This window comes from Lithobates pipiens, unplaced genomic scaffold (assembly GCF_037356315.1).
Source record: "Lithobates pipiens isolate NorthernLeopardFrog02 unplaced genomic scaffold, aLitPip1_a1.2 Scaffold_22, whole genome shotgun sequence".
NCBI lineage: Eukaryota > Metazoa > Chordata > Amphibia > Anura > Ranidae > Lithobates > Lithobates pipiens.
The window spans coordinates 149964439-149985904 of NW_027507784.1; the positions used below are offsets into that span (position 1 = coordinate 149964439).

Here is a 21466-nt window from a genome sequence, read left to right on the forward strand (position 1 = left end):
CACATCAGAGCTCAGGGGCTATGCATGTCAGCCTGGAGCCACTAACAAGCCTCTCAGTGCAGACTGCAAAGAGGATGGTCGGCATATAATTATGCTGACAGCAGAGGAGAGGACAGATAAGATGACACCCTCGGAGAGATAGGAGGAGGACATGTCCTTAGATATCAGGGCAATGTCCATGCTGGAACTTGTAGTCTTTCAATTTTGGGGGATATGACCCCCAAAAGTGAAGGACTATAAGTCCCAGCAGGAACCCCTGATATCTAAGGATGTGACTCCCCCTGGCCCCTGCGTGGGAGGAGTCACATTGCCAGCCAGCGGCAGGAGGGACATTCACCTTGTTGAGGCTCCAGTGTTTCGGACTGGTGGCAGGCTGCGGTTGGCAAGTTGTACTGCATCTGGTGGCAGGCTATGTGCGGCAAGTGACACAGCTGTGGGTGGCAAGTGGCACATTGCATCTGGTGGCAGGCTATGGGTGGCAAGTGGCACACTGCATCTGATAGCAGGCTATGGCATTGGCAAGTGACACAGCTGCGAGTAGCAAGTGGCACACTGCATCTGGTGGCAGGCTATGGGTGGCAAATTACATAGCTGTGGGTAGAAAGTGGCACACTACCTCTTGTGGCAGGCTATGAGTGGCACGTGGAACACTGCATCTGGTGGTAGGCTATGGGTGGTAAGTGGCACACTGCATCTGGTGGCAGGCTATGAGTGGAAAGTGACACAGCATTTGGTGGGAGTCTATGGGTGGCAAGTGGACCACTGCATCTGGTGGCAGGTTATGGGTGGTAAGTGGCACACTGCATCTGGTGGCAGACAGTGGTGGCAAGTAACAAGCTGCATCTGGAGGCAGGCAATGGAGGAAAGTAACAAGCTGCATCTGGTAGAAGGCGACGGTGGCACGCTGCATCTGGTGGCAAGTGACAAGCTCAGGGTTCCCACTGATTCTGCATTATGGTGAGTTGAACTATTTCATTATATATTACAATGTAGTAATATAAACAATGTGATTTGATCATCCTGACACCATATCAAGCAGGGTGTTAGGATGATTTAAGTGCTAACACCAGCCATTCGCCCATCAAATCACCTGCCGTTGAATTCCCCGTCAACCCCAAGACTACATTCCCCCCTCATCTTTTTTTGGGAAGCGGGGTCTCCCTGAATGGCAATTTGAAAATGTGTGTCACCCTAGCTGCCACTGCAGCATTGCTGTCACTGCATGTTGCATCACTGAGCTGGGATCGGAGCTTAGTTGGTAGGTGGCGGTGAAGAGGAAGGGGGAGCTTTTGTGGTGTTGCACAATTCATATACCTGTAAGCTCATGTTTTTGGGCATGTGTCTTTGCTGGAGGGGACATATCTCTTTTGCTGGAGAGGACATGTCTCTTTGCAGGAGGGGGCATGCTTCTTTGCTGGAGGGGGCATGCCTCTTTGCTGGATTGGGCATGTCTATTTGCTGGATTGGGAATGTCTCTTTACTGGAGGGAGCATGTCTCTTTACTGGAGGGAGCATGTCTCTTTGCTGGATTGGGCATGTCTCTTTGCTGGAGGGGCATGTCCCTTTGCTGAATATATTGGGATGTCTCTTTGCTGGATTTGGCTGTCTCTTTACTATATGGGGATGTCTCCTTGCTTTATGGAAATGTATCTGCTGAATTTATGTAAATGTCTCCTTGATGAATATATGGGGATGTCTCTTGCTGAATATATGGGGATGTCTCTGCAGGAGGGGGCATGTCTCTTTGCAGGAGAGGGCGTGTCTGTTTGCAGGAGGCATTTTGAGGGCATGTCTCTTTGCAGGAGAGGGCATGTCTCTTTGAAGGAGCAGGCATGTTTCTTTGTAGGAGGGGGGATGTTGTCTCTTTGCTAGAGGGGGCATGTCTCTTTACTGGAGAGGGCATGCCTCCTTGCTGGATTGGGCATGTCTCTTTGCTGGATTTGGCAAGTCTCTTTGCTGGATTTGGCAAGTCTCTTTGCTGGATTGGGCATACCTCCTTGCTGGATTGGGAATGTCTCTTTTCTGGATTTGGCATGTTTCTTTTCTGGATTTGGCATGTCTCTTTTCTGGATTTGGCATGTCTCTTTGCTGGAGGGGGCATATCTCTTTGCTGTAGGGGGCATATCTCTTTGCTGGAGGGGACATGTGTCTTTGCTGGATTGAGCATGTCTTTTTGCTGGAGGGGGCATGTCTATTAGCTAATGTGAACATGTCTCTTTGCTGGATTGGGCATGTCTCTTTCCTGAATATATTGGGATGTCTCTTTGCTGGATTTGGCTGTCTCTTTACTATATGGGGATGTCTCCTTGCTTTATGGAAATGTCTCTGCTGACTTTATGGAAATGTCTCTGTCAGGAAAGGTTTCACCTGCTAATAATACTGTCTGACATTGCAGGCTGGCGTGCAGTACTGTGGTCCACCAGCAGGTGTCTCCTGGCAGTCTGGAATTGCCTGGGGAGCTTTCCCCTGTTAGTAGTATTATATGTTCCTTGGGCCACAGTACTGGTGTCCCCCAGCGGGTGGTTCCTGGCAGTGTGGAGCCGACATCATCTCCTGCAATTAGGCATCACCTGAGTAATTGCAGGAGGTGTGTATAAGTAGCCGGCAGACACACTGATGCCTTGCCTTGGTATCTTCCTTGCACCCTGACCCTGAACCTGCATCTGAACCTGATCCTGTTCCTGTTCTTGTCTGTTACCTGAACCCTGAACCCTGAGCTTTGTACCTGACCCATCCCTACTGTGATCCATCCATCCTCTCCTTGTCCTGTTTGTCTTCCTTCCCCAGCTGCTGACCCCCCGTGATCAACCTTGTCCTGACCCTGTTTATGATTCTGGTATTCCCCTTTACTTGTATATATTTGTCTGTTTTTATTTGTGGGTTTCTATTGGTGGTTGTTTGGCTGCACATTGTTGTATATTAGAGGTGGTTGTATTTATTCACTTATCTTAATAAATTATATATTTTCACCTCATCTGTGTTTGTTCCTCTGTTGCTGTTCACACAGCTCTGGTCACACCTGATAAGTGACAGTCTCTTTTCTGAATATACGGGGATGTCTCTTGCTGAATATATGGGGATGTCTCCGCTGGATTGGGCTGTCTCTTTGCTTTATTGAAATGTCTCTTTTCTGGGTGGGCATGATTATTTTTTGGGAAGGGGGGGCCGCATTTTTATTCTTGGACCCAGGCAGCACAATGTCTTGGGTCAGCCCTGATCAGACTGTGGCCTTTCTGGTTACCATTATTCTGTTTGTATACATAATGATACAGTAAATGATCAGTGGATTTACTTTACTAAGCAAATAGCCTATATTAATTTCTAAATCAACCATAGTGTGTGTGATTGTATACAACGTTGAATGCACCAGTGACTATCAAGTGACTAAAACATGGGGACGACGACGGGGCTTGCAAGAAGTCAAACTTGTCGATGAAATCGGCGACATTGACTTCCTTCTCTAGTCCCGTCGTACCTGAAGTCACATTTAAAATGAACAGACTTTAGTCTGTGAGTAGGCAAGTCCGATCATTTGGAAAGTCCGTCGGACCAGCATACAGACGAGCGGACTTCCCAACAGGAGCTGGGTCCTGGCGGACTTTCAGCGGAAAGATTTAAAACATGTTTTAAATCTAGGTCCACCGGACTTTGGGGAAGAAAAAGTTCGCTGGAGCCCACACACGATCGAATTGTCCGACGGACTCTGGTCCGCCATACCAAGTCCGCCAGAAAGTCCGATTGTGTGTACGGGGCATATCAGTTACTTACCAATTTCCGAATAAAAGGGATCTCCTTCTTTTACTATGCTGTAGACTTTGTGGTGCTACACGATAACTATCCTACATACTTTGGGATTGTTAATCAATTCACTCCTATTGAAATAACATATTCTGCCTTATATTTTAAATTCTCCTGTACTACACATTCCAGAACCTAAGAATAGATTACTGTAGTTTCCCTTCAACACTATAAAATAATTACTTCTAGCTGCAAAACATTAGTATTGCCAGACTATAAAACCAATCACAACTGCCAGGTCTGCTGGAGGTGGTTAGTGGTCACTGGAAGTTCAACATGGCACCTCATGGCAAAGAACTCTCTGAGGATCTGAAAAAAATAATTTGCTCTACATAAAGATGGCCTAAGCTATAAGAAGATTGCCAAGACCCTGAAATTGAGCTGCAGCACGGTGACCAAGCTCATATAGCATTTAACAGGACAGGTTCCACTCAGAACAGGCCTCACCACGGTTGACCAAAGAAGTTGAGTGCACATGCTCAGAATATAAGCCTTTAAAATGAGCCCTTTAAAATGGGTGTTCAGCTCATCCTTATGCTATACACACAACTGGACTTTTCGACAGACTAGGTCCGACGGTCTTCCCGACTGAATTTTGGCGGAGGTCCGAAGGACTTTCTGAACGAAACGGACTTGGCAACACAGTCTTTTTTTTCAATAGGCTCTACGAGCAGGGCCCTCCTATCCCTTCTGTATTGAACTGTACTGTAATTGTGCTGTCACCCCTCTACAAAGCACTGCGTAAACTGTTGGCGCTATATACAGTGGTGTGAAAAAGTGTTTGCCTCATTTCCTGTTCCTTTGCATGTTTGTCACACTTAAGTGTTTCGGAACATCAAACCAATTTAAAAAATAGTCAAGGACAACACAAGTAAACACAAAATGCAATTTGTAAATGAAGGTGTTTATTATTAAAGGTGAAAAAAAATCCAAACCATCATGGCCCTGTGTGAAAAAGTGATTGCCCCCCTTGTTAAAACATACTATAACTGTGGTTGTCCACACCTGAGTTCAATTTCTCTAGCCACACCCAGGCCTGATTATTGCCACACCTGTTCACAATCAAGGCATCACTTAAATAGGAGCTGCTTGACACAGTAAGGTCCACCAGAAGATCCTTAAAAAGCTACACATCATGCCGAGACCCAAAGAAATTCAGGAACAATTGAGAAAGAAAGTAATTGAGATCTATCAGTCTGGAAAGGGTTATAAAGCCATTTCCAAAGCTTTGGGAATCCAGCGAACCACAGTGAGAGCCATTATCCACAAATGGCGAAGACATGGAACAGTGATGAACCTTCCCAGGAGTAGCCGGCCGCCCAAAATTACCCCAAGAGCGCAGCGACGACTCATCCAAGAGGTCACAAAAGACCCCACAACAACGTCCAAGGAACTGCAGGCCTCACTTGCCTCAGTTAAGGTCAGCGTTCATGCCTCCACCATCAGGAAAAGACTGGGCAAAAATGGCCTGCATGGCAGAGTTCCAAGGAGAAAACCACTGCTGAGCAAAAAGAACATCAAAGCTCGTCTCAATTTCTCCACAACACATCTTGATGATCCCCAAGACTTTTGGGACAACATTCTGTGGCCCGATGAGACAAAAGTGGAACTCTTTGGAAGGTGTGTGTCCAAGTATATCTGGCATAGAAGGAACACTGCATTTCATAAAAAGAACATTATACCAACAGTAAAATATGGTGGTGGTAGTGTGATGGTCTGGGGCTGTTTTGCTGCTCAGGACCTGGAAGACTTGCCGTGATAAAAGGAACTATGAATTCTGCTGTCTACCAAGAGATCCTGAAGGAGAATGTCCGACCATCTGTTCGTGTACTCAAGCTGAAACGAGCTTGGGTTCTGCAGCAGGACAATGATCCTAAACACACCAGCAAGTCCACCACCGAATGGCTGAAGAAAAACAAAATGAAGACTTTGGAGTGGCCTAGCCAAAGTCCTGACCTGAATCCTATTGAGATGTTGTGGTATGACCTTAAAAAGGCCGTTCATGCTCGAAAACCCTCTAATGTAACTGAATTAGGACAATTCTGCAAAGATGAGTGGGCCAAAATTCCTCCAGGACGCTGTAAAAGCCTCATTGCACGTTATCGCAAACGCTTGGTTGCAGTTGTTGCTGCTAAGGGTGGCCCAACCAGTTATTAGGTTTAGGGGGCAATCACTTTTTCACACAGGGCCATGATGGTTTGGATTTTTTTTTCACCTTTAATAATAAACACCTTCATTTACAAATTGCATTTTGTGTTTACTTGTGTTGTCCTTGACTATTGTTTAAATTGGTTTGATGTTCCGAAACACTTAAGTGTGACAAACATGCAAAGGGACAGGAAATGAGGAAGGGGGCAAACACTTTTTCACACCACTGTACATTGTTAATAATAATAATAAATAAGAACAAGGAGTCCTGAAAGTGATGGTTTGGCCCCTACAGAGCCCCAATCTGTACAACATTGAGTCTGTCTGCCATTACATGAAGACACAGGAGTTATTGATGCTAGTGATGGCCGAACGGTTCGCCCGGCGGTCGTTTCGCGGCGAATTTCCGACATTCGCGGTCCGCACGTTCGAACGCCTTTTTCCGTCGTTCGCCGCGGCGGACTTACGTGTTTAATGTATACAAGAACTTTAACCTTTGGTGACACGTTTATCATGTGATACAGGACAGCCAATTGAGACATGACAGCACATGGACACTTGTACATTCCCCCTAACCTATAAATACACCCGATCCGGTGGCCATTTTACATTCTTTCTTCTGTTACGATAGGGACAGGTTCCTGTGTGGAGTAGGGAGAGATAAACCACTAGCTATTTGGTACACAAAAGTTCTTTTCAGGACTGGTATAGGTGTTAGGTGTTGATAGGTTTGCTGTGCTGCTGATTCTTGCAGCAGCCTGAGTGTCTTTTGTTAGTTTAGAGAAAGGGAAAGGACGGTGTATGCTACAGGGACAGCCAGATTAGTCTTTCATCATCATCATCATCATCATCATCATTAGCTGTTACTATCAAGGTCCACAAAAGAGCTGTTCCAGTAACCACTAATCGTTCTCTTTTTTTGCCAATTTGTATAGGGACAGGAAGGAAGCAGTGTTGTCAGGCAGTGAGGGTAATTTTAAAGACTTGCTGTTATTATTAGTTCCACAAAGGTTCTTTTCAGGACTGGTATCAGTGGTACAGTAATAGGCTTGTACATGTATAATATTCTTTCTTCCAAATATAGAAAGGATATTATACTTGACTGCTGCCCTTCTGCTGCAGTCTGCTAAACATTCACAACTCACTTGTTCCACAAAAGTTCTTATAAGGACTGGTAACTTGGTATAGGGTGCTACGGTACATAGGCTTGAGTGCGGTACAGTCTGCTGTTCTGTAAGGACCGCTATCGGTCCACAATAGATAGGGTTGACGTGCACCACTGCTGACCGCTGCCCTATACTGCAGCAGTCCTTCAGCGGTATAGGGACTGACGTACAGTCTGCTAATCACTAACACACAACCTGCTTGTTCCACAAAAGTTCTTATAAGGACTGGTAACTTGGTATAGGGTGCTACGGTACATAGGCTTGAGTGCGGTACAGTCTGCTGTTCTGTAAGGACCGCTATCGGTCCACAATAGATAGGGTTGACGTGCACCACTGCTGACCGCTGCCCTATACTGCAGCAGTCCTTCAGCGGTATAGGGACTGACGTACAGTCTGCTAAACACTAATACACAACCTGCTTGGTCCACAAAAGTTCTTATAAGGACTGGTAACTTGGTATAGGGTGCTACGGTACATAGGCTTGAGTGCGGTACAGTCTGCTGTTCTGTAAGGACCGCTATCGGTCCACAATAGATAGGGTTGACGTGCACCACTGCTGACCGCTCACCTATACTGCAGCAGTCCTTCAGCGGTATAGGGACTGACGTACAGTCTGCTAATCACTAACACACAACCTGCTTGTTCCACAAAAGTTCTTATAAGGACTGGTAACTTGGTATAGGGTGCTACGGTACATAGGCTTGAGTGCGGTACAGTCTGCTGTTCTGTAAGGACCGCTATCGGTCCACAATAGATAGGGTTGACGTGCACCACTGCTGACCGCTGCCCTATACTGCAGCAGTCCTTCAGCGGTATAGGGACTGACGTACAGTCTGCTAAACACTAATACACAACCTGCTTGGTCCACAAAAGTTCTTATAAGGACTGGTAACTTGGTATAGGGTGCTACGGTACATAGGCTTGAGTGCGGTACAGTCTGCTGTTCTGTAAGGACCGCTATCGGTCCACAATAGATAGGGTTGACGTGCACCACTGCTGACCGCTCACCTATACTGCAGCAGTCCTTCAGCGGTATAGGGACTGACGTACAGTCTGCTAATCACTAACACACAACCTGCTTGTTCCACAAAAGTTCTTATAAGGACTGGTAACTTGGTATAGGGTGCTACGGTACATAGGCTTGAGTGCGGTACAGTCTGCTGTTCTGTAAGGACCGCTATCGGTCCACAATAGATAGGGTTGACGTGCACCACTGCTGACCGCTGCCCTATACTGCAGCAGTCCTTCAGCGGTATAGGGACTGACATACAGTCTGCTAAACACTAATACACAACCTGCTTGGTCCACAAAAGTTCTTATAAGGACTGGTAACTTGGTATAGGGTGCTACGGTACATAGGCTTGAGTGCGGTACAGTCTGCTGTTCTGTAAGGACCGCTATAGGTCCACAATAGATAGGGTTGACGTGCACCACTGCTGACCGCTCACCTATACTGCAGCAGTCCTTCAGCGGTATAGGGACTGACGTACAGTCTGCTAATCACTAACACACAACCTGCTTGTTCCACAAAAGTTCTTATAAGGACTGGTAACTTGGTATAGGGTGCTACGGTACATAGGCTTGAGTGCGGTACAGTCTGCTGTTCTGTAAGGACCGCTATCGGTCCACAATAGATAGGGTTGACGTGCACCACTGCTGACCGCTCACCTATACTGCAGCAGTCCTTCAGCGGTATAGGGACTGACGTACAGTCTGCTAATCACTAACACACAACCTGCTTGTTCCACAAAAGTTCTTATAAGGACTGGTAACTTGGTATAGGGTGCTACGGTACATAGGCTTGAGTGCGGTACAGTCTGCTGTTCTGTAAGGACCGCTATCGGTCCACAATAGATAGGGTTGACGTGCACCACTGCTGACCGCTCACCTATACTGCAGCAGTCCTTCAGCGGTATAGGGACTGACGTACAGTCTGCTAATCACTAACACACAACCTGCTTGTTCCACAAAAGTTCTTATAAGGACTGGTAACTTGGTATAGGGTGCTACGGTACATAGGCTTGAGTGCGGTACAGTCTGCTGTTCTGTAAGGACCGCTATCGGTCCACAATAGATAGGGTTGACGTGCACCACTGCTGACCGCTGCCCTATACTGCAGCAGTCCTTCAGCGGTATAGGGACTGACGTACAGTCTGCTAAACACTAATACACAACCTGCTTGGTCCACAAAAGTTCTTATAAGGACTGGTAACTTGGTATAGGGTGCTACGGTACATAGGCTTGAGTGCGGTACAGTCTGCTGTTCTGTAAGGACCGCTATCGGTCCACAATAGATAGGGTTGACGTGCACCACTGCTGACCGCTGCCCTATACTGCAGCAGTCCTTCATCGGTATAGGGACTAAGAGTTTTGTCACAGGGTCATTTAAAAAATGACAGGCAGAGGAAGAGGCAGGCCCTTCCGCAGGGGTGGTAGGGGTAGGGCAGGAGCAACAGGCTTGAGCCAAAGTGGGAAGTTGCAGAAGGTGCGTTCAATTACTTTAAAGGATGCACCAGACTTGGTTGAGTGGCTCGCTCAGCCTTACTCTTCTGCACCCTCCTCATCCTCTCGATCTGCACCCTCTTCTTCACTCTCTGCTATGTGCACCCCCAAAGACACTACCACCAACAACACGACCACCACCACCACCACCACATACCTTCCGCTTGAGTCACTGGAATTATTTTCCGATCCATATCAAGAGGACATTTCTGATGCGCAGCCACTCTTGGTATTGGATCAGGAAGAGGAGGTAGCAACAAGCGCTACTCAGCAGTCTGACGCCAGTACCCAGATCAGCCCAAGGAGGAGGTTGGTCCCCGGTGTTGCTGCCTACTCCGAGATCTCTACTTATAGCGGTGGGGAAGGTGACGTTGATGATGACGTGTCTAGTGATGTCACGTGGGTGCCCACAAGAGAGGAAGAGGAGGGGAGTTCAGAGGGAGATATGGACCAGCAGATAGGGAGGAGAAGCAGCAATGACTTACATTGCACAGCAGGGACAAAGCAGACTGCAAATGTATCAGGAGCGAGTCATCGACCATGTACGGTCACATCTGGCGCTCCCAGGACACCGGCACATGGCTCCGCAGTGTGGGCTTTTTTTAACGTGTCCGCTGCTGACAATAGCGTTGCCATCTGCAATCTTTGCAGTCAACGCGTTAGTCGCGGTAAGCCCAATACTCACCTAGGGACGACCGCCTTAAGAAGGCACATGAGCAGCCATCACCGAGCCCAGTGGGAGCAACGGAACACACAAAGCCACACTGCAGGCTCTCACCGTCCAGCCTCGTCTTCTACTTCTCCTTCTCCTCTCTCCTCACAATTGTCCTCCACTCCACCTTCCATCACGCCAAGCTCACATTTTTCTGCAAAAAGGCAGGCTTCCGTGGGCCTAATGTTTGAGCGTAAAAAAATGATGACGCCGGATAACCCTCTTGCCCAACGGTTGGCGGCTGGCTTGTCAGAACTCATAGCCCGCCAACTACTGCCATATAAACTGGTGGACTCGGAGGCCTTTCGCAAATTTGTGGCCATTGGAACACCACAATGGAAGGTCCCAGGAAGGAAGTATTTCTCAGAGAAGGGCATCCCAGAGCTATATGGCCATGTTCAGCGGCAAGTGAATGTATCTCTGGCACACAGTGTCGGTGCCAAGATACATCTGACCACAGACACGTGGTCTAGCAAACACGGGCAGGGAAGGTATATCAGTTTTACTGCCCACTGGGTGAACCTTCTGACGGCCGTCAAGCATGTAACCCGTGGCACCCGTGTAGATTTGGTTTTACCGCCACGGATTGCATGCAGGCCTGACTCTTCTTCTCCTCCTCCTACTCCATCCTCCTCCCTCTCCTCCTCAGCTGCCTCCTCCTTTTCCGCTGCTAGCGTCTCTTCCACTGCACCGCCCAAGCTCCCCAGAACCTATTCCACATGCCAGGTGAGACGTTGCCATGCCGTGCTGCGTCTGTTGTGCCTGGAAGCAAAGAGCCACACTGGCCCGGCACTCCTTTCAGCTTTGCGTTCACAGGCAGATGAGTGGCTAACACCGCTCAATTTGACAGTTGGTAAAGTGGTGTGTGACAACGGTGCCAATCTGCTTAGCGCATTGAAACAGGGCAAAATCACGCACGTGCCGTGCATGGCACACGTCTTAAACTTGGTCGTGCAGCGATTCCTTGTCAAATACCCTGGGGTCCAGGACATCTTGCGGCAGGCAAGGAAAATCTCGGCCCATTTCAGAAGATCTTACAGGGCCATGGCTCGCCTTGCTGACATTCAGCGGCGACACCATCTGCCGGTCAGACGTCTTATTTGCGATTGCCCGACGCGATGGAACTCAACCTTCTATATGCTTGATAGGCTGCTCCAGCAGAAACGTGCAGTTAACGTCTACCTGTATGAACTCTGCGAAAGAAACGGTTCTGGGGAGCTGGGTTTTTTTTCACCGCGCCAGTGGCTGCTCATGCGCGACACATGCAGACTTCTGCGGCCATTTGAGGAGATCACCAAACTGGTCAGTCGCAGCCATGGCGCCATCAGTGACATGGTACCTTATGCCTTCTTTCTGGAGCGTGCATTGCGTCGTGTCATTGATCAGGCTGTGGAGGAGCAGGAGCGGGAAGATGAGGAAGTCGCAATGCTGGATGAATTCCCAGGGGGGGCTACTCTATCTGAGACAAGTCAACAACAGGAGTCTGATGAGGAGTCAGAGGAGGATGGTGCCGGGGCGGATGAGCAGGAGCAAGAAGAGCATGCTTTAAACCTTTCTGGGATCCCTGTTGTGCGAGGATGGGGAGAGGAGAATGAAGAGGACGACATTATCCTGGATGATGAGCAGGAGCCAGGCCACCACACCGCTTCCACTTTAGTGCAAATGGGGGCCTTCATGCTCCAGTGTTTTAATAGGGACCCCCGTATAAAAAGCATGAGGGTCAAGGACCAGTACTGGGTGGCAACGTACTTAGACCCCCCGGTACAAACACAAAATGGCGGAAATGTTACCGCCGTCGCAGAGGGCTGTCAGAATGCAGCACTTCCAGGCCTTGCTTCGAGAAATGCTGCATTCTGCTTTTGCGTGCGCTGGCAGAGGAGCAATTCCCACTCCCAGAGAAGGATTTGCGGGTACCAATCCAACAGCGCCTGCAAGAAGAGGCCGGTTTGAAGATGTGTTGGTGACTTCGGATATGAGGTCATTCTTTCAGCCGACCCATCGACAGGTGTCATCCGGATCCAGCATCAGGGAACGCCTAGACCGTCAGGTGTCCGACTACATTGGGTTAACGGCCGATGTGGACGCTCTGAGGAGTGATGAACCCCTAGACTACTGGGTGGGCAGGCTTGACCTCTGGCCAGAGCTTGCCCAATTTGCAATCGAACTGTTGGCTTGCCCCTCATCCAGTGTCCTGTCCGAAAGGACGTTCAGCGCAGCAGGGGGGATTGTGACCGATAAGCGTACTCGCCTAGCTCACCACAGTGTTAACTACCTCACATTTCTAAAAATGAATGAGGCATGGATCTCGGAGGAATTCAACACATGTGACCAGTAGACCATGTATATGTCTATAAACTATTTTTTTAATCAAGCACACAGACCTTCTTAATTCATTTGGCTCACTTCCTTGACCCAAAAAAGCACACCGTACTATATGCCCCTACCCTCCTCTTTGAAGAGGTTGAGCGGTGTCATATTTCTACTGGGGCTGCTTATGATATCCCTGTGCTGTGCTGACTTCCTCCTGGGGGTTCTTATTATGAAGGGATCACACTATCCCTGTGCTGTGCTGACTTCCTCCTGGGGGTTCTTATTATGAGGGGATCACACCATCCCTGTGCTGTGCTGACTTCCTCCTGGGGCTGCTTACGGTGCTGCTGTCAGTGCTGTATGTCACGGTGCTGCTGTCAGCGCTGTATGTCACGGTGCTGCTGTCAGCGCTGTATGTCACGGTGCTGCTGTCAGCGCTGTATGTCACGGTGCTGCTGTCAGCGCTGTATGTCACGGTGCTGCTGTCAGCGCTGTATGTCACGGTGCTGCTGTCAGCGCTGTATGTCACGGTGCTGCTGTCAGCGCTGTATGTCACGGTGCTGCTGTCAGCGCTGTATGTCACGGTGCTGCTGTCAGCGCTGTATGTCACGGTGCTGCTGTCAGCGCTGTATGTCACGGTGCTGCTGTCAGCGCTGTATGTCACGGTGCTGCTGTCAGCGCTGTATGTCACGGTGCTGCTGTCAGTGCTCTGTATTACGGTGCTGCTGTCAGATGCCTCTATCACGGTGCATGTGTCATTCCGGTATGTCACGCTGCTGGTGATCATCTCCTGCACCCTCTTCTTTGCCTACCCTGGTCCCTGACCTTCCCTCTCCTCCATTGCCTTCATTAGCTCCATAGTCCTGAATTGTTAGAACAATTTCCCAAATAAAATAAAAATGCTTGTAGTTATCGATCCCAAATTCACCTCATACATGTATTATGTCATTGTCCAGATGGTGGGACTACGTTTTACCCCCTAATAATTACCACGTGGCCGCAAATTCGACATGAAGGTTTGCAAAGTTCGCCTCCCATTGAAGTCAATGGGGCCCGCGGCGAACGTTCGGTTTCGCGAACGTTTGGGTCCGTTCGCGTTTCGCGTTCGCGAAACGTCCCGTCGGAAGTTCGTCCATCACTAATTGATGCAGCCTACATCAACTGAAAATTTATGAATAGTTTTCCAAGCTGTTTGTTAACAACCTACCTGCTGAGTTCCTTAAAAAACTGTGTGCACGTGTACCTAGAAGAATTGATGCTGTTTTTAAAGCAAAGGGTGGTCACATGAAATATTGATTTAATTCAGATTTTCTCTTCAGTTCATTTACTTTGCATTTTGGTCATTGATAAAAATAAACTATTAACACTTCTGAAAGCATTCTTAATGCACAGAATTTTTTCACACTTTTGCACAGTAGTGTACGTACCACAAATACAGTTTGGTAAAGCATGGGCAGAGCTTTTTTTCAAAAGGTTTTTTGTTAAACCTTACTGAATTTGCTTTATGTCTGCCTGCATGAAATGTGTAACCACTGTTGAAGCATGAACTGCCAGCCGTTGTTACTTTCGTAGTGTAGCTTCCTTGTTGGCAGTATAAATAATCAATAAGGGTATACAAGAATTACTTTTCAGATTAAATATTGGAACTATTAATGCATTGTATGTGTAAATCCAATAAAATTAAATCATGCTGAGCCTATTGGAGCAATCTGGTTTACTGACTGATTCAAAGCATTAAATTAACTACAGTAAATGAAAATAAAATCCACAACAATACAGATAAAATAAGAATGCATGATTGAAACTGTGTTATTGTCCTACCAATTATTATGTGTTACAGATTATATTTTATGTTTCTTTATTCCCTGTATAGCAATATACTCTGTTTCTTTGCATAGGGGTATCATTTAGTGTTCACTGTCAAAAGCACTAGTAAATCTTTAGGCAGAACTTGGGAATCATCTCATTAGTATTTATTAACTTGTTAACAAGCCATTGCTAATAGGGAATCATAGTTGGCAATGCAACACAGTCTTTGTAAGAAATAAATAGCGTTTTCAGGAGATCAATGAAAAAAGTCCCAAGAGAAAACTCTGCTTCAATTTATTTCCAAGGAAAAGCCTACTCAGTTCTGCCAGTTATTGTATGCTGTTTTCTGGAGAGAGAATGTAGAAGGCTTAAATCAAACTATACTGGCTTCTTTTTAACTATTTCTGCATGACTGTGGGGAATAGAACAGCAATGCTCACATAGCAAAGAGATTATTCTGCTGCACTTGATAGGGTATTTGGTATGACTATAACTTTATTGTATGTTTTATGCAACATTACTACCAGACCCTTGTCATAGATGAATGTTTGGCATGGATTCTAAGGTGAACCCCCACCCAAAAACGGCATGGGCCCCCCCCCTAAAACTACATACCAGATGTTTACCTTTGATGAGGGTCTGATATTGATTTTAAGGGGGATGCACCCAATCACAGAGAGGGTACTTTTTTCCATTTTAATAGAAACAAGGGCCTTTTTTCCACATCTCTGGCCCAATGGATCGTGGGGGTCTTGAAGGGAGGAATTGTTGAAATCTGAAAGCCCCCTTTAAAATGAGGGGGTGGGTGCAGATATCTACTGTCTCATGTTAATAAAGAAGGGGGTACATAGCTCAATAAAATACACTAGCATTCATTTATTGCAATATTGTGCCTACCTCAATCTTTTGTTGTTTTTTTTTTTATATATTCACAGGAAGTTAGCAAAGTCTACACTTGTGCTTATCCTGGTATTTGGCGTCCACTACATTGTGTTTGTGTGCCTACCACACACATTTACTGGTTTAGCCTGGGAGATTCGGATGCACTTTGAACTGTTCTTCAATTCATTTCAGGTACATACCTACTGCAAAAATAAGCCCACTTTATGATACTTCATTAATTCCTGCAAATACGATTTCCAAAGTACACTCCAGTTGTGATTGAAAATAAAACCTTGTGATCAGTATTTTTCATTCAAGCATTATTGCTGAGCACGGCCCACCCCAATGCCCTCTGTCATTAATCTGGTAATTGCAGATTGACTGCTTGTAATGCACGTTAGCTCTTGTAAAACAAACTACCTGATTGAGTCTTATTATTTTTTCATACAGAAATTCTGATGTACCAAAAAGATTTATAGCAGTAGAAAATCAGATTTAAATCGACTTTGGAAACTTGAATGTGACCTGTAACACAGAGAGCAGACAGAGGAGGTTACACAGCACATGCATCAGAAAGTATAATCTCTGTGACCATGTAAGGTGCTCTGAGAATTCTTGTTGCTTTAGATTAATCAATAACGAAGATGCCGCGCGTCTCGGCTCCCGTGCGCATGCGCGGGAGTGACGTCATCACGGCTTCGCCGAATGACAGCGGCGGAGCTATGAGACCCACCGAGAAGATGGATGCGCCGGACTACAGGGGACAGCAGTGACTTCTGGCTCCTGTGTCAGGTAAGTGACACATAATGGGCTACTATGCGATGCATAGTAGTCCATTATGCTTTGCCTTTGCAGGGAATGAAAGAGGAAGTAAACTCATCGGGGTTTACTTCCTCTTTAAACACATTAAACACAACTACTCTAGCCAAAGGCAAACTTACCAATTTTCATGATGTTGGAGGTACTTTGTTTGTCCCTATCCAGTTATCTTATCTCCACCAATTATAAGTCCTGGAAGGAGATATACAATTTGTTTATAATCTAACCCCAGTTTTCATCAATGTGAATAAAAGTGATCTAGATCAAATCTCAATTCACCTAGATTGATTTTATTTTCTTGACCATTTCTGTCCTCTCCTTGTCTCTGAAGTTCTGGAAATGCAACTGTTAACAGTTTGTTAAAGGAGAAGTATAGTCAAAGTTTTTTTTGGCTGTACTTCTCCTATGGATCACATTCATTCTGCACCTCTGTTAGCCATTTTCAGCTGACAGCGGGTTAAGGCCTCCTGTCGGCTGATATAATAGAGCTGGACCAGGCTCAGGAAAGATCCCAACATCCAGAAACCTGGACCAGCAGCTGGCTCAGTCTTTCAGAGCTGTTGAGAGCCTGAGCCATCCGCTCCCACCCCCTGCGCAAGCCAATTATCGACAGTCACCAGCTCTCTGCAGCCTGAAGACAGAGCTGAGCAATCAGATTTTTAAATCAGAATTTTTTTTATTTTTTTGAACAAAAAATGCCATAAAACAAAGTACAGACAATGTAAGTATAAAATACACAGGAAACGTTTTTCTCTCTAGTGCATATACATTTGCATAGCCTGTACATTACACTGACATATACAGTGCATCTGGAAAGTATTCAGAGCGCTTCACTTTTTCCATATTTTGTTATGTTACAGTATTATTCCAAAATTGATTAAATGTATTATTTTCCTCCATTCTACAAACAATACCTCATAATGACAACGTGAAAGTTTGTTTGAAATCTTTTCAAATTTATTAAAAATAAAAAAATAAAAAAATCACATGTACATAAGGATTCACAGTCTTTGCTCAATATGCGGTTGAAGCACCTTTGCCACCAATTACAGCCTCAAGTCTTTTTGAGTATGATTCTACAAGCTTGGCACACCTATTTCTGGGTACTTTTGTCCCATTCTTCTTTGCAGCACTTCTCCAGCTCCATCAGGTTGGATGGGGAGTGTCTGTGCACAGCCATTTTCAGATCACTCCAGAGATGTTCAATCAGTTTCAAGTCTGGGCCCTGGCTGGGCCACTCATGGATATTCACAGAGTCCTTTGTTATTTTGGCTGTGTGCTTAGGGTCGTTGTCTGTTGGAAGCTGAACATTTGCCTTGATAAGCAGGTTTTCATCAAGGATGTTTCTGTACATTGCTGCATTCATCTTTCCCTTGATTCAGACTAGTTTCCCAGTTCCACTGTAAAACATCCCCACAGCATGATGCTGCCACCACTATGCTTCACTATAGGGATGGTATTGGCCAGGTAATGAGCTGTGCCTGGTTTCCTCCAGACATGAGTTCAATATTTGTTTCATCAGACCAGAGAATTTTATTTATGATCCTTGGGTGCCTTTTGGCAAACTCCAGGCGGGCTGTCATGTACCTTTTACTGAGCAGTGGCTTCCGTCTGGCCACTGTACCATACAGGCCTGAGTGCTGCAGTGGTGGTTTTTCTTCTGGAAGTTTCTCCTCTCTCCACAGAGAAACGCTGGAGCTCTGCCAGAGTGTCCATCGGGTTCTTGGTCACCTCCCTGACTAAGGCCCCCCGATCGCTCAGTTTGCCTAAACTTCCATTTACAGATGATGGAGGCCACTGTGCTTATTGGGGCCTTCAATACTACAGAACGTTTTCTGTACCCTTCCCCAGATCTGTGCCTCAATACAATCCCGTCTCTGAGGTCTACAGACAATTCCTTGAACTTCATGGCTTGGTTTATGCTCTGACAAGCATTATTAACTGTGGGACCTTATACAGGCAGGTGTGTGCCCTTCCAAATCATGTACAATCAACTGAATTTACCACAGGTGGACTCCAGTCAAGTTGTAGAAACATCTCAAGGACGATCAGTGGAAAAAGTATACACCTGGGCTCAAGTTTGAGTGTCATGGCAAAGCCTGAGAATACTTATATATTTTATTTTTAATAAATTTGCAAATATTTCAAACAAACATCTATCATATTGTCATTATGGGGTATTGTTTGTAGAATATTGAGGAAAATAATGATTTTAATCCATTTTAGAATAAGGCTGTAACATAACACAATGTGGAAAAAGTGAAGCACTGTGAATACTTTCCAGATGCACTGTATATTCCTATTAGACAATAAGGAAAAAAACATGTAAATGTATAACCAAAACAAAGAAAAACGTAATTAACCAATGTAATTGGTGTGCGCCATCCTCCAACCAGGTAAGTCAAATTAGCCTAAAAGAGGCCTATCCCAATGTAGCCTCCTACAAGAGCCACCATCCCGCTGCCCTCATAGATCCACATAGATCCATAGAGCCCTTCCAAATCATGTACAATCAACTGAATTTACCACAGGTGGACTCCAGTCAAGTTGTAGAAACATCTCAAGGACGATCAGTGGAAAAAGTATACACCTGGGCTCAAGTTTGAGTGTCATGGCAAAGCCTGAGAATACTTATATATTTTATTTTTAATAAATTTGCAAATATTTCAAACAAACATCTATCATATTGTCATTATGGGGTATTGTTTGTAGAATATTGAGGAAAATAATGATTTTAATCCATTTTAGAATAAGGCTGTAACATAACACAATGTGGAAAAAGTGAAGCACTGTGAATACTTTCCAGATGCACTGTATATTCCTATTAGACAATAAGGAAAAAAACATGTAAATTTATAACCAAAACAAAGAAAAACGTAATTAACCAATGTAATTGGTGTGCGCCATCCTCCAACCAGGTAAGTCAAATTAGCCTAAAAGAGGCCTATCCCAATGTAGCCTCCTACAAGAGCCACCATCCCGCTGCCCTCATAGATCCACAGGACATACAATAAAATCCACCTCCACTCATTTCACATTTGTTAAAGAGAAAGTAAACCCTGGGATTGGTGTGGCAGTGTTCGGGATCACTGTACCTGGTGTGGCAGTAATCTGGGACACTGTAACTGTTGTGTTGGTGATTAGGGGCCATATGACTGGTGTGGTGGTGATTAGGGGCAATATGACTCATGCCTTAGTTTCAGCTAGTGGCCAAATGAGTAATTTTCCATTTTAATAAATAATATGACTACCTTCAAACAGCAAAGGATATAGCCTATCTGCATGTGTTTCTGCCCCATTCATACAAAATGTATGTACAAATGGTTATGCAAATTATTTATAATTTAACCCCTAGTTTTTGTTTACATTCCAAGATTCTGCTGTTCATAGAAAAACAGTGTCTCTCTTATGATATATGAAGCTAAATTTCCCCACAATGTATTTAGCTACAGGATTGAATGAAAGCTTGCTTTAAAGTGCTTTTACTGCTTGGTAGGAATATTTTCAAGTTAACTCTTCTATGTTTTAGCCAGTTCCTTACCGAGCTATAGCCAAACATCCTTCCAGAACCCCGTCCCTTGTGCGCCCCCTGGTAGAGTGCATCTGGTGCGCTCTGTGATAGCTCTGTTCTTCGAACACAGCCAATCACAGATCATGGTAAAGGGACAATCACAGAGGCCCTTTACCACATGATCAGCTGTGTCCAATCACAGTTGATCACAGTGTTAACAGACTTGCCGGTTATCGCCATTCTTCTCCTCACGTGCTGTCACAGATGCAATCCTGACAGAGAAGATGTACACAGATGTACACAGATATTCAGGCACTGATCATCAGTCACTGATCATCAGTGCTATGATTATTAGTACAGCCACATCAGTGCCAATCAGTGCTCATCAATGCTGCCCATCAGTGCCCATCAGTGCCACCTATCAGTGCCCATGAGTGCCGCCTATCAGTGCCCATCAGTGCCACCTATCAGTGAACATCAGAGAAGTAAAAACATTACTTATTTGCAAAATTTTATAACAGAAACTAAAAAAAGTTTTTTGTTTTTTTTCCCCAAATCTTTTGGTCCTGTTTGTTTAGCAAAAAATACAAAAAAAACTGTGGTTATTAAATACCACCAAAAGAAAGCTCTGTCTCCCCCAAAAATGATAAAAACGTCATATGGGTGCAGTGTTGCAACTGTCTTTCAAAGTTGGACAGCACTGAAAGCTGAAAATTGGCCTGGTCAGAAGGGGGTATAAAGGCTCATACAAACTATAAGAAAACTGGGCAAACATTTTCATCCAAATAATTGTCTTATAGTATAGTGTGTACACCAAGATTCCAACTTTTCGTATGAAAATTCTCGAAAGGACAAACTCCAAAATTTTTCTTGTACAGGAACAGAACAAATGATTTTCATTTAACGACTTGAGGACCAGCCGCCTCAGTATTACTGTGGCAGGTTGCCTCCCCTGGGCGAATCACATCATGGTACGGCGGCCGCTTTAGGAGCTGTAGGCACGCCTGTGGTGTGATGCCTGAGCTGATGCGTGCAATGCCTGCCGGCCACTAGCGATTGCTCTTGATAGAGACAGAATGGAGATCTGTCAAGGTAAACAGACAGATCTCCATACTGTCAGGGGAGAAGAGACAGATCTGCTGCTCCTAAACATTAGGAACAGCGATCAGTCTCCTCCTCCAGGCAGTACCATCCCCCCACAGTTAGAACACACATGAGGGAACACATTTAAACCCTTAAATGCCCCTAGTGTTAACCCCTTCCCTGCCAGTGACATTTATACAGTAATTAGTAGCTATTTTTAGCTCTGATCGCTGTATAAATGTCAACGATCCCAAAAAAGTGTCAAAAGTGTATGATCTGTCCGCCGCAATTTCGCAGTCCCGCTAAAAATCACTGATCACTACCATTACTAGTAAAAAAAAAAGAATAATAAAAATGCCATAAATCTATCCCCTATTTTGTAGACACTATAACTTTTGCTCAAACCAATCAACATACGCCTATTGCGATTTTTTTTTACCAAAAATATGTACAAGAATATATATCGGCCTAAACTGATGAAGAAATAATTTTTTTTTTTTTTCAAAATTGTCACTCTTTTTTTGTTTATAGTGCAAAAAAAAAACTTAAAAAATGCAGACGTGATCAATTGGTCATTAAGTTGCAGTTTAGTAACAGAATGCCTCCTGGGATCGATGTCATGTAGCAATCATTGCAGACCTAGGCTGGAAATCAGATATTGCTGCATTGCAGAACAAAAACCACCTCAAAAACGAACATTTTGACAATTTTGTTGCATCATTTATG

At 45.3% G+C, this 21466-nt stretch overlaps 1 protein-coding gene across 1 annotated transcript in view; it reads left to right on the forward strand.

Moving 5' to 3' along the window:
• The window catches only part of LOC143925695 (parathyroid hormone 2 receptor-like), a 187910-nt gene that overhangs the window by 128815 nt on the left and 37629 nt on the right, over positions 1-21466 (forward strand). Inside the window, exon 5 of the mRNA XM_077450157.1 lies at positions 15381-15519. Within this exon, the coding sequence (XP_077306283.1) occupies positions 15381-15519 (139 nt within the window). The remainder of the gene's footprint in view (positions 1-15380; positions 15520-21466) is intronic.